Source organism: Prionailurus viverrinus, chromosome A3 (assembly GCF_022837055.1).
Source record: "Prionailurus viverrinus isolate Anna chromosome A3, UM_Priviv_1.0, whole genome shotgun sequence".
Taxonomy (NCBI): Eukaryota; Metazoa; Chordata; class Mammalia; order Carnivora; family Felidae; genus Prionailurus; species Prionailurus viverrinus.
The window spans coordinates 105,975,112-105,987,389 of NC_062563.1; the positions used below are offsets into that span (position 1 = coordinate 105,975,112).

At 40.7% G+C, this 12,278-nt stretch overlaps 1 protein-coding gene across 7 annotated transcripts in view; it reads right to left on the reverse strand.

The window, feature by feature from the left end:
• MTA3 (metastasis associated 1 family member 3) overlaps positions 1-12,278 on the reverse strand; it is a 230,301-nt gene that overhangs the window by 69,789 nt on the left and 148,234 nt on the right. For all 7 annotated transcript variants that reach the window (XR_007150767.1, XM_047851954.1, XM_047851953.1 and 4 more), the window contains 2 exons: positions 7,448-7,550; positions 3,200-3,299 (listed from right to left, as the gene is read on the reverse strand). Coding sequence is in view for 6 of the 7 variants with exons in the window: in XM_047851954.1 (XP_047707910.1) it covers positions 3,200-3,299; positions 7,448-7,550 (203 nt within the window). In the remaining variant the exon portion in view is untranslated. The remainder of the gene's footprint in view (positions 1-3,199; positions 3,300-7,447; positions 7,551-12,278) is intronic.

The following is a 12,278-nucleotide window of genomic DNA, read 5'->3' on the forward strand; positions in this document are numbered from 1 at the left end:
AGTGGTGATTAGATTCCACATTACTTTGGTTCGCATAAATATCTGTTGACAGGATTTTGAAGGTTTTTACAAATGTGACACTTGTACTCTCACATCTTTGGTAAAGTACAACCTCTAAACAACCAAAATATAAACCTATTTTGAAACCCTGAAACTTCTATAGAAAACATTAATGTACCAATGGAGAACAGAACTTGCTTCTATGAACAACATTCTAGTCTCGAAGAAAGCATAAAGAGAGGTGCTCCATGATGGCTACAGACTGTTCATGCTTTCACCATTATCTATACTGTAAGAAAGCACTGTAAGAAACAAATTTGATGTGAATTCTGCAGGAGTTTTTACATTACTGCAGTATTTCGTTGAAAGCATTTCAAACTGGAACATAATGAGAAAGTAGTAAACCCTCTCACTGTATTCCATTCCATCAGAAAACAAAATTGAGGGGCACCTGGGTGGCTCAGTCAGTTGGGTGTCAACTTCAGCTCAGGTCATGATCTCACAGTTTGTGAGTTGGAGCCCCACATGGGTCTCTCTGTGCCGACAGCCTGGAGCCTGCTTCTGATTCAGAATCTCTCTCTCTGCCTCTCCCTTGCTCACACTCTGTCTGTCTGTCTCTCTCTCAAAAATAAACATTAAAAAATTTTAAAAAAGGGAGCGCCTGGGTGGCTCAGTCGGTTAAGCCTCCGAATTCAGCTCAGGTCATGATCTCGCGGTCCATGAGTTCGAGCCCCGCGTCGGGCTCTGTGCTGACCATTCAGAGCCTGGAGCCTGTTTCGGATTCTGTGTCTCCCTCTCGCTGACCCTCCCCCATTCATGCTCTGTCTCTGTCTCAAAAATAAATAAACGTTAAAAAAAAATTAAAAACAACAACAACAAAATTGAGACTTTTAGGAGTGGACTTGAGGAAACCTGTCATGAGGTACTGAGGGCCGGTATCCTAAGTAACAAGATTTGGATTAGCATTGAAGAACCTGAGACAGAAAAGAGTGGTCAGATTTTGGATATATTTTGGGGAGAGAAATTCCAGTACTTTTTGATCCATTTTATTTGGCAGTGATTATGGCCTGAAGAGGTGAAAGGAAAACATGATTGGAAAATGTATTTCTTTATACTATAAAACTCTGATAAATTTAACAGGAAAAAAATTATTGCTCACGTTTTTCTGCATACTCTGGGCAAGACTGCATTTGTAGTCATCATCAACAGAGCATAGTAATGACTTCTTTTTTTTTAGTTTATTTGTAACATTTATTCATTTTTTGACAGAGGGAGACAGAGCGTGAGTGAGGGAGGGACAGAGAGACAGAGGGAGACACAGAATCTGAAGCAGGCTCCAGGCTCTGAGCTGTCAGCACAGAGCCCGACACGGGTCTCAAACTCATGAACTGCGAGATCATGACCTGAGCTGAAGTTGGACACTTAACTGATTGAGCCACCCAAGTGCCCCCTTTTTTGGTTTATTTTGAGACAGAGTGAGAGAGTAAGAGAGAGAGAGAGCGAGAGAGCGCAAGCGGGGGAGGGGTGAACAAGAGACTGGATGTGAGCTCAAACTCACAAACCATGAGATCATGACCTAACCCAAAATCAAGAGTCAGACATTCAACTGACTAAGCCACGCAGGAACCCCCACAGTAATGACTTTAAAGAGAATACCTAGATGGGAATGCAAGCTGGTGCAGCCACTCTGGAAAATAGTATGGAGGTTCCTCAAAATACTAAACACAGAACTACCCTACGACCCAGCAATTGCACTACTAGGCATTTATCCAAGGGATACAGATGTGTTGTTTTGAAGGGACACATGCACCCCCATGTTTATAGCAGCACTATCAACAACAGCCAAAGTACGGAAAGAGCCCAAGTGTCCGTCGATGGATGAATGGATAAAGATGTGGTATATATATTCAATGGAGTATCACTCGGCAATCAAAAAGAATGAAATCTTGCCATTTGCAACTACGTGGATGGAACTGGAGGGTATTATGCTAAGTGAAATTAGTCAGAGAAAAACAAAAATCATGACTTCACTCCTATGAGGACTTTAAGAGACAAAACAGAGGAACATAAGGGAAGGGAAACAAAAATAATATACAAACAGGGAGGGGGACAAAACAGAAGAGACTCATAAATATGGAGAACAAACTGAGGGTTACGGGAGGGGTTGTGGGAGGGGGGATGGGCTAAATGGGGAAGGAGCACTAAGGACTCTACTCCTGAAATCATTGTTGCACTATATGCTAATTTGGAAGTAAATTTTTAAAAGTAAAAAATTAAATTAAAAAAAAAAGAGAGAATACCTGGAAACTAGTACTCAAAAGAGACAGGATGGATAACATAGTGTCATGAGTTATGGTGTATCCAGCATTAAATAAGTAGCTGCAGAGGCAAGAAGATCTACATTATTTATAATAAAGCAGCCGTGAAGAGATATGGTATTATGAAAAAAAAAAAAAAAAAAAAACAAACTGAAACTTTTATTACGTGTAATGGATATCGTCAAATAACCTCACCAAAACTCAGTTTTCTCATCTGTAAAATGAGCACGTTATCATGCTTGTCTCAAAAGGCTGTGGCAATCATATACAGAAAGTAACTTCAATCGGCAAACATCTGGGGCGCCTGGGTGGCTCAGTCGGTTAAGCATCCGACTTGGGTTCAGGTGATGATCTCGTGGTTCATGGGTTTGAGCCCCACACTGGGCTCTCTGCTGTCAGCACACAGCCTGCTTTGGGTCTTCTGTCCCCTTCTCTTTCTGCCCCTCTCCCACTCATACTTCCTCTCAAAAATAAACGTTTAGAGAAAAAAAAGAGTTCCTTCTCACATTAAAAACTGTAAAGCATTATATTTGATACATAACGATTTAAGTACATAGATAGAATACGAGGAAAAAAGCATACAAGTGAAACGAGATGGGTCAGAATGTTTTCCCCAGAATATTTTTTTATTGTTTCACACCTATTCCATCAGCAGCCATTCATATTCGTCGCAGCTCACAAACATAAGCGGTGACTTAGGATGAGACACTCTACCCCCAGTTAACCAATCAGCCAAGTCAAATCAACCTAGCAGTCAGCAGGGCTAAGAGCCAGAAAGCTCTTTCAACAGAAAGCTCTCCCATCCATAACACTGCTATACTGGCTTTAAAATTAAAGTAGCAGAGGGAATAATAACCCCTAAATTTCAAAAAGCATCTTACCAGGGTGATGTCTCGAGAAGCTGCAGCTGCGCTCATATGCAAACTAGGCTGCCTCACAGAACTGCTGCAATCAAGGGCTCGAGCAAACGTCCCAACAGCACTGAATAATCCACAAGAACAAAGAAGAAAAATTAAGGCAACATTATTTTTTTATACTTAAAAAAACACATTTGGGTAGTGCGTGAAAATTGTAAAAGTCAGTGCTAAGGATCCAGGGGCTGCGAGCTGAGGTCTGAGTGTGAGTCTCAGCCTTGTCTGCAATAGGCGTGTGGCGCCTTGGGCGAGATGCCTCAGTTTCTTCCTGTGTAGAGAACAGTGGTGGCCAAGAGGCGCACTCCGTTTGTCTCTGCTACAGTTCTTTTTTGGGGTGGGGGGTGGGGGTGGGGGAGCTCGTTTCCTTCTTGCTCTTGGTGTGGTCATTTAGGGAGGATCCCCCGGAGGGGACTGCACTAGGCAATCTGCCTCGGGGACTTAAGAGAGAGGGGACAGCACACTACGAAACCAAACCTCTTAAGCATCTAGCAGTCTCAGAAAGTCGTCATTCCTGAGTGTACTGGCCTCCAAGAGAGGCGGTAATCCCCTAATCAGGCAGTGGGGAATTATTTCCCATGTCCTTTTATGGTTGGGGCTCATCTTGGTCAAGACTTTTCTTTACACAGGAAAACAGGTAAATTTACAAAGGTAAATAACAAATATAGCTGTCAGGTGGGTATGTGCTATGGAGAAGAAGAAGAAGAAGAAGAAGAAAAAGAAAAGTCAAACAAGTTCTTAGATATTTGAGAATCAAATATCCAATGAAAAGTATTTTCTTTAAGATTTAAGCATTGACAAGCGAATTAACTATATATGGGTCATTATAATGAAATTGAGAAAAAGTGATTTGTGTGCCATAAAGAAGGGAAAGATCTATCATGAAATGCCATGGAGCAACCAATTTGGTATTCAACTGTGCTCAAAAAATGAGACGTAAGTGAGCTGCAGAGTTTGACTATTACTGCAAAACAAGTTCTGACCACTTTTTTTTAGCCTAAATTGTGAAATCCCAGGAACATTTTTACCTTGAAATGAGGGATCATCAATTGTAGCAATTCTTCCTATAAATAGGGCTCAAGATGTAATAGATTTCCACTTAAAAAACAAAACAATTACCACTTTTTTTCACTTAATGATTTAGAAGGCCTTCCCATAAAGCATGAAATAAACATTTAGACCTGCTGCTTGTTGTATTTTATTTTATTATTATTTTAATTTCTTCTCTCCCTTTGCTGTGTTTTAAGCATGTTAGCTGAGGAAAATTTTTTAATGTTCTGATTAACATAGAACACACATGCATAAAAACACACATTGCACAGCTATGCAGTAACTGCAAAGCGAAGCCATCCATGTCACTAACACCCAGCTCAGGGTACAGCAACCGCACCCCAGTAGACTCCTCCTGCTCCTTCCCAATCTGTAATCTCTCCTTCGTTCCAAAAGAGAACCACCATCATGGATTCTAACATCATGGGTTAGTTTTGCTCATTTGAAAACTTAACAGAAGCACATACTATGTACTCTTTTCACATGCAGGTTCTTCTGTTCAAAATTATGTCTGTGGGCTCACCCACGCTACTGGTTATAGAGGCGTTCATTCATTTTCCTTGCTATGGAGCATTCCTTTCTATGATGCCCCCTCCCCCTCTGTTGTTGATGGACATCAATGCCCAGTTTGGGGCTACTCTGGGTAGTGCCATGAATGCCATCTGTATATGCAACTTTTGGTGCACAGGTGTATGTATGCAATTCTGCTGAGTATACAGTCAGGAGTGAAACTCAAAGGATGTGTAGGTCAGATGAGAGCAAAGTGGTTACACCAACTTACACTCGCACCACCACAATAGCAGGGTGCTGGTTGCTCTACCTCTTTACCGATGTTTGGCACTTTCAAATTTTCACCATTCTGGTGGAATGTGCAATGGTATTTGATTATGGTCTTAATTTGTATTTTAGATCATTTAAAAAAAAAAAAAACAAAAACAAAAATTGAGGGGGTGCCTGGGTGGCTCAATTGGTTGAACATCGGACTTTTGATTTCAGCTCAGGTCATGATCTCAGAGTCCTGGGATCAAGCCCCACATCGGGCTCTGTGCTGAGCATCCAGCCAGCTTAAGATTCTCTCTCTCTAGGGGCACCGGGGTGGCTTAGTCAGTTGAGTGGCTGCTTCAGCTCAGGTCATGACCTTGTGGCACATGAATTTGAGCCCCGCATCAGGCTCTGTGCTGACAGCTCAGAGTCTGGATCCTGCTTCAGATTCTGTGTCTCCCTCTCTCTCTCTGCCCTTCCCCGACTCCACTCTCTGTTTCTCTCTCTCTCAAAAATGAATAAATGTTAAAAAAAAAAAAATTAAAGATTCTCTTTCTCTAAAAAAAGAAAAAAAAAATGAAAAAGGCACCAGGTGCATCTCCTTGGTGTCTTTCATGCTGGCTTGAAGGAAAAAGGAAAAAACAAAGAAAACCAAATTTGAAACTGCAATGTCTACTAAATAATCCCAGATCTGGGTAACCTGCCTGGAGTCTAGGCCAGCGGCTCCACCAAGGATCCATTTCCACTCTCAAATCTTCAATCTCCTCGATCTACTGACTGGCTTCCCCAGCAATGTACATCAGGTCTCCATCCGAGCACCAGTGGCTAGGTGTCTGAGTGCTGGAGTCCAAACGCCTGGCTGCTGACATGACGTGTGACTTCCATGGTGCCAGGCACCATGAACAGTGCTGTCACGTCAACTGTGCTGTCATGTCAGGGTGCGGTGAGACCCTTTTATCCTTTTGGTCATGAAGAAAGTTCAACAGAAAATTAGAGAACATAATGAAGACCCTTGTAATCACATCTGTATCTACGGGTTCTAATATTTTGCCAGACTTGATTCATTGTTTAAGGAAATAAATATTAGAAATGTTGTTAGAGCCTCCTATACACATCTCCCACATCATACATACACATGACATACATATTCATCTATATGGCCATTAATGAAAACATGGTTTGTTCATGGTATAACTTTTTAAGTGATCATACTGTGTGTATCCTCACTCAACATTAGTTTTGAGATTTATCTCTTGATATATATCCCTCGAATTCATTCATTTTCATTACTGAATATACTTCAATTCACTTACCAAGTGCTTGTTGACATATTCTTAGGTTTTTTTTCCCCCAATTTTCCACTATTTACACTGCTATGATACACTCACTTACTTGCTGCTTTGCAGTAACTCCGCCATGAATATCATTTACTTTTATAATTGAAACAATAAAAATACATTTTTGTCCCATTCATTTTCTCAAAGGGTGTGTGGTGGGTCAAGTGCAGGAGAGCCAGCCAGTCAGGCAGCCAGGCTTAAGGCTCTCAAAGAAAGTTATATGCTTAGCAACAGGCCCTCCTCATACGTGGGTGCAGTAAGAGGAAGGCAAGATGCACATTATGGACACCTGAACAATCCCCATCTAGCGTGAAAGAGATAACTGCTTTTTTTTTTTTTTTGAGACAGAGACAGAGCATGAACGGGGGAGGGGCAGAGAGAGAGGGAGACACAGAATCGGAAACAGGCTCCAGGCTCTGAGCCATCAGCCCAGAGCCTGACGCGGGGCTCGAACTCCCGGACCGCGAGATCGTGACCTGGCTGAAGTCGGACGCTTAACCGACTGCGCCACCCAGGCGCCCCAAGAGATAACTGCTCTAATTAAAGATATGGGGATTCAGGTGATGAATTTCATCTTCATACTGTTCTGTAGTGCCCAAAGTTTTACCAGAAGAAATTATTATTTTCTTAATCGGTAAATTAATAAATATATTTTCAAACAAAAACTAACAATCATACTTAGGAAGTGGTATGATATATATTTCGGCTTTCTTACTTAACTAGAAAAAGAATACATCCAATGGAAAAGGTAGAATACAAAGAAAGAAACATACATACACCTATAAATTCTTACAAAAAGAAATTTCTTGGAGTTGGGGGTGGTACAGTTGGTTTAAATGCCCAACTCTTGATCTCAGCTTAGGTCATGATCTCACAGTTCGTGAGTTTGAGCCTCGCATCGGGCTGTGTGCTGACCCTGCTTAGATTCTCTCTCTCTCTCTCTCCCTCTTTTTCTCTCTCTGCCACACCCCCGTTTGTGCGCACGTGCTGTCAAGTAAAATGAACAAACTTAAAAAAAAGAAAGATGTTTAAAAAAAGAAATTTCTTGACTCAACAGTGCCATACTTACCGTGCTACAACTAAAAACTGGTCAATCTGTCGATCTGTAAGTGGGCTATTTGGATCCCAGACTTTAACTTCCAATTTGGACTGTTCCCTCTCATCGGATTCTCCTGTCCGAGAACAAAGGAAATGGAGTCTTGTTACTTAACAAGGCAACCGTTGCATTCCGTCGAGGACTGTGGGCACTACCGCGTTCAAAATTTGGTACATTCTTTCAGCAGATGGACAACATTTTGTAAAGTGAACACTGATAATAATACAACGAAACCAACCACAGCAGATCTTCATTTAGTTAGCAACATGTATTTCCTGAGTGCTTGCATGTGTGAGGCACTAAGCCTCATGCTGAGGGATATAAAAACAAAACAAAAAGCACGCCTGCTATGAGACGCTTTCACCGGTAAAACTAACACATAAGTAACTATGATACAAACGAAAAGAAACGTGTCATAAGGACATACAGAAAAGGCTGCAAAATTCTGACAATGAGAGGAATCACTTCAGACAAGCTAGGGAATGATGTCATAAAGGGTGTGGTATTTCTGCTAAGAACTGAAGGCTCTGATTGCACCAGCAGGGAGAAGGACTTAAAGTAAGAAATAAGAATGTGAGCAAAGTCATGTGGCGTTAAGATGTGACAGAAAAACAGCTCATTTTGTCACGAGCACATTAAAGGGAATGGGAGTAGATAACTAAAAGAAGGTTACGAACATAGTACTGAAGATTCTACACAGATTTTCCTTCGAGGCAATGAAAAGCACCAGCCTTTTCAGTAGGAGAGTGGCAAGACCAGAAGGAAACTTCATACCTCACACTTAGCAATGGTATGTGATGAAGACAAAATGTAGTGCTGACGCTGATGACAGAGAGCAAAGACAGGAGACACGTGTAGCAGGTAAATTTCAAGTCTTGAGAACTGCATGCACAGCGTCGGCATTAACAGAAAGCAGGAATGCTAGCAGGGCTGAGGAAAGGACTGACAGTAACGCAGGATGCTTGCTTTATTTTAGGAATCTCTCACAAGGAGATAGAACTGTCAGGCGGGACTCAATGTCAAGACAAAGGATAGTAACGGAAAAGAGATGTGGGAGGCAACTGGAAGTCCGATTTACAGCTACGGGTTTCTTATTAGGCTGGGGACTGATTTTGGCTTTGTTTAGCTTTTGATTTATGAGGCAGAATGCCTTGCACTGACTGATACACTCTGAAGCTAAACATCCCTGGTGACAATCCTAGGCTATGAGCCTCTAATGTGCTCAGTCCTAGCATAGGAGCAAGCAGGAATCAGAGGCTCAACAGGAGAAAGGGGGTGGAGGAGGGTGGCAGGGACCCAGCCTTTCCACCTGCAGTCTCCTAAGTCAGCCACTGCAGTCAGGGTGGGGCTTGCCCTGCCTTGTTCAAAGGCAGGTAACCACAGAGCCAATCTCCACCCCCAACATAAAGAAGCACAAGCAGAGCAGAGCGAGTACTAGATCTAAAGTGTTTGAAAGGACTTTGGTTTTCATTGTTTGTTGCTTACAATTCTCAGCAACCTAAGCCAAGACATTCAACATCACCTCCCAGTTAAAAGCCAAAAGATTTGCCAACTGTATGAAACTTGAGAGTAGAATCACACAATTACACTTCCCTGTAATTTTCAAAAAATAAAACTTAAGATAAATAATAACAGTACGAAAGATAATAATGGTAAATAACACAGGATGATTAAATGATGATGGTATCCAGTATTAAGTCCCTGTCACATTATATACCCCAGAATGTAATGATAAAACTGGTATTTACGTTTCAAATATAAGTTAATTAAGTTGACACATTTCAATCCCATCCATACATTCTACAGCTTATAGCAGAAAGAGAATTCTGTGTAAGAATTCTAAACAGGGGCACCTGGTGGCTCAGTCAGTTAAGTGTCTAGACAACTTTGGTTCAGGTCTTGATCTCACGGTTTGTGGGTTCGAGCCCCATATTGGGCTCTGCGCTAACAGCTCAGAGCCTGGAGCCTGCTTCAGATTCTGTGTCTCCCTCATTCTCTCTCTGCTCCTCCTCTGCTTGTGCTGTCTCTCAAAAATAAACAAACATTAACAAAAATATAGCAGCAACAATGACAACAAAATAATAAATACAGAAATGTTCCTGGGGTGCCTGGGTGGCTCAGTCAGTTAAGTGCCTGACTTCGGCTCAGGTCACGATCTCACAGTTCGTGAGTTCAAGCCCTGCATCGGGCTCTGTGCAGATAGCTCAGAGCCTGGAGCCTGCTTCAGATTCTGTGTCTCCCTCTCTCTGCCCCTCCCCCTCTCGTGCTCTGTTTCTCTCTCTCAAAAATAAAGATTTAAAAAAATTAAAAAAGAAATGTTCCTGGGGTGCCTGGGTGGCTCAGTGGGCTAAGCATCCAACTTTGGCTCAGGTCATGATCTCATGGTCCATGAGTTCTAGCCCCACGTCGGGCTCTGTGCTGACAGCTCACAGCCTGGAGCCGGCTTCGGATTCTGTGTCTCCCTCTCTCTCTCCCCCTCCCCCACTCACGCTCTCTCTTTTTGTCTCAAAAATAAACATCAAAAAAGTAAAAAAAAATTTTTTTAATGAAATTTTCCATATCTTGGGGTGCCTGGGTGGCTCAGTTGGTTAAGTGTCCAACTCTTGATTCTGGCTCAGGTCATGATATCACAGTTGTGAGATTGAGCCCTGCATCAGATTCTGTGCAGTAATCTTTGGAATGGTCTTGGTGACTGTGGTATGAGCCAGAGATGGGACCAAGACTACCGGTCATGTTCATGCTAGTCATTGCAATAATCTCACCTCACTCTTTCATTTATGATTATCCAGGCAATCAGTCCAGTCCCAGTCTCATCCCACACCAGCTTACGTACATCTTCCTAATCTCTGAATTCTTAAAAAATGTATTTACCAACTAATTACACGGATGTATATATAGCACCTTATTTTTGCTTCATAAATTTTTCATAATTTTGAAAAAAATGTCGATTTAGCAATGATTTTAAATGTGGTATCCCTAATCCTCCAGCTACCTCAAATTTTAAGGTTTCTATTAAATATGGATGAAAGAAGAAAAGAAACAAAAAAAAAGAAAAAGAAAAAAGAAAATTTGGACAAAGTACTTCTTCAGAATAATCACCTAAAAGTACATAATAGAGTTCAAAGACTCTGAAGAACTAAAGCTATATGGAAATCATCTTATAGGCTCTTTCCTGGATAATTGGAAATATTCTTTGTTCTAAACACAATTCATTTTCTTTGCACCAATCATCAGAGTACAATACTTGTCATGCTATTATTAAATTCAGAAACACACAAAGATGCCATTAGTCACCATTTTTATTCAATATTGTTCTCAAAGTTCTGGCCAATGTTTTACGTTATCAATCAAAGGAATGATGAGTTACTAGAGACAAATACTGTACATCATTTACGTGTGGGATCTAAAAAAGCAATACTCATAAAAACCAGAGAGTGGAACAGTGGTTACCAGGGGCTGGAGTGTAGGGAAATTGAAAAGGGAAAGATGTTGTTTTGGGATACAAATTCCAACTACTAGAAAAGTAAGTCCTGGAGATCCAATGCATAGCATAGTGACTATAGTCAATAATACTATAAACTTCAACGTTGGTAAGAGACTAGATCTTAATTGTTCCTGCAACAAAAAAGAAAGGATAATTGTATGATGTGATAGCGTTGTTAGCTAAGCTATAGGTAGTAATCGCATTGCAATATATAAAGTCAGCAAATCAACACTCTGTACACAAACTTACACAATGTTATGTGTCAGTTATATCTCAAGAAAAATATCTTATAAAAAATAAGTAACTAGAAAATATCTATATAAAAGTAACTAGAATGGCACAATAACAATAGAACATAAAAAATCCAGTGCCATTCCAAAGAAAATATAATGTAAAAAAAAATTATGTTTTTGTTGCTGTAATAGAAAATATAACACTACGAAACAAAACTGGAGTTATGTTTATATAAAACAAAACTTTTAAAGAAACTTTTAAAGAAGATAACTTGATTAAAAAAGAGGAAAGATTTAAAATCCTAAGGATATCATTTTTGTACAAGTATACCAACAGGCTAAATTTCACAAAATTTACTTTGAAAGCCAATAAAATAATTTGAATAGTAACCACCACAAATCCAAGAATAATAATAAAAGAATTAACTAGGGGCACCCAGGTGGCTTAGTCAGTTAAGCATCCAACTCTTAATTTTGGCTCAGGTCATGATCTCATGGTTCGTGAGTGAGTTCGAACTCCACACTGGGCTCTGTGCTGACAGCAGGGAGCCTGCTTGGGATTCGCTCTCTCCTTCCTTCTCTGCCCCTCCTCCTCTCGTGCTTTTCTCTCTCTCAGGATAAATAAACTAACAAAAAAAATTAACTAAATTGGATGGGACTATAATATATAGCAATAGTAAATAAATAATTTACTGGCACAAAAATAAACAAAAGCATAGATGTAGACTAGATCACATAACAATTTATACTTCAAAATTAAGTATTACCTTTTTTAAGTTTATTCGTTTAGAGAGCAAGTGGGGGAGGGGCAGGGAGCGCGAGGGAAAGAGAATTCCAAGAGAATTCCACTATTAGTGCAGAGTCCAAGGTGGGGCTTGAACACATGAACCATGCGATGATGACCTGAGTCAAAGCTGGACACATAACCAGACATTGTCTAACGTCCTCTGCCCCAGGTGAGAATTACTGTTCTACACGGTTGCAATTAACACCTGCTTACAACCAATGGGTGGTGTTTGTAAGTTAGGTAACATCCACCACATTTGTTGCAAAGTATATTCTGCAAAATTACACACTAAAAAAAATA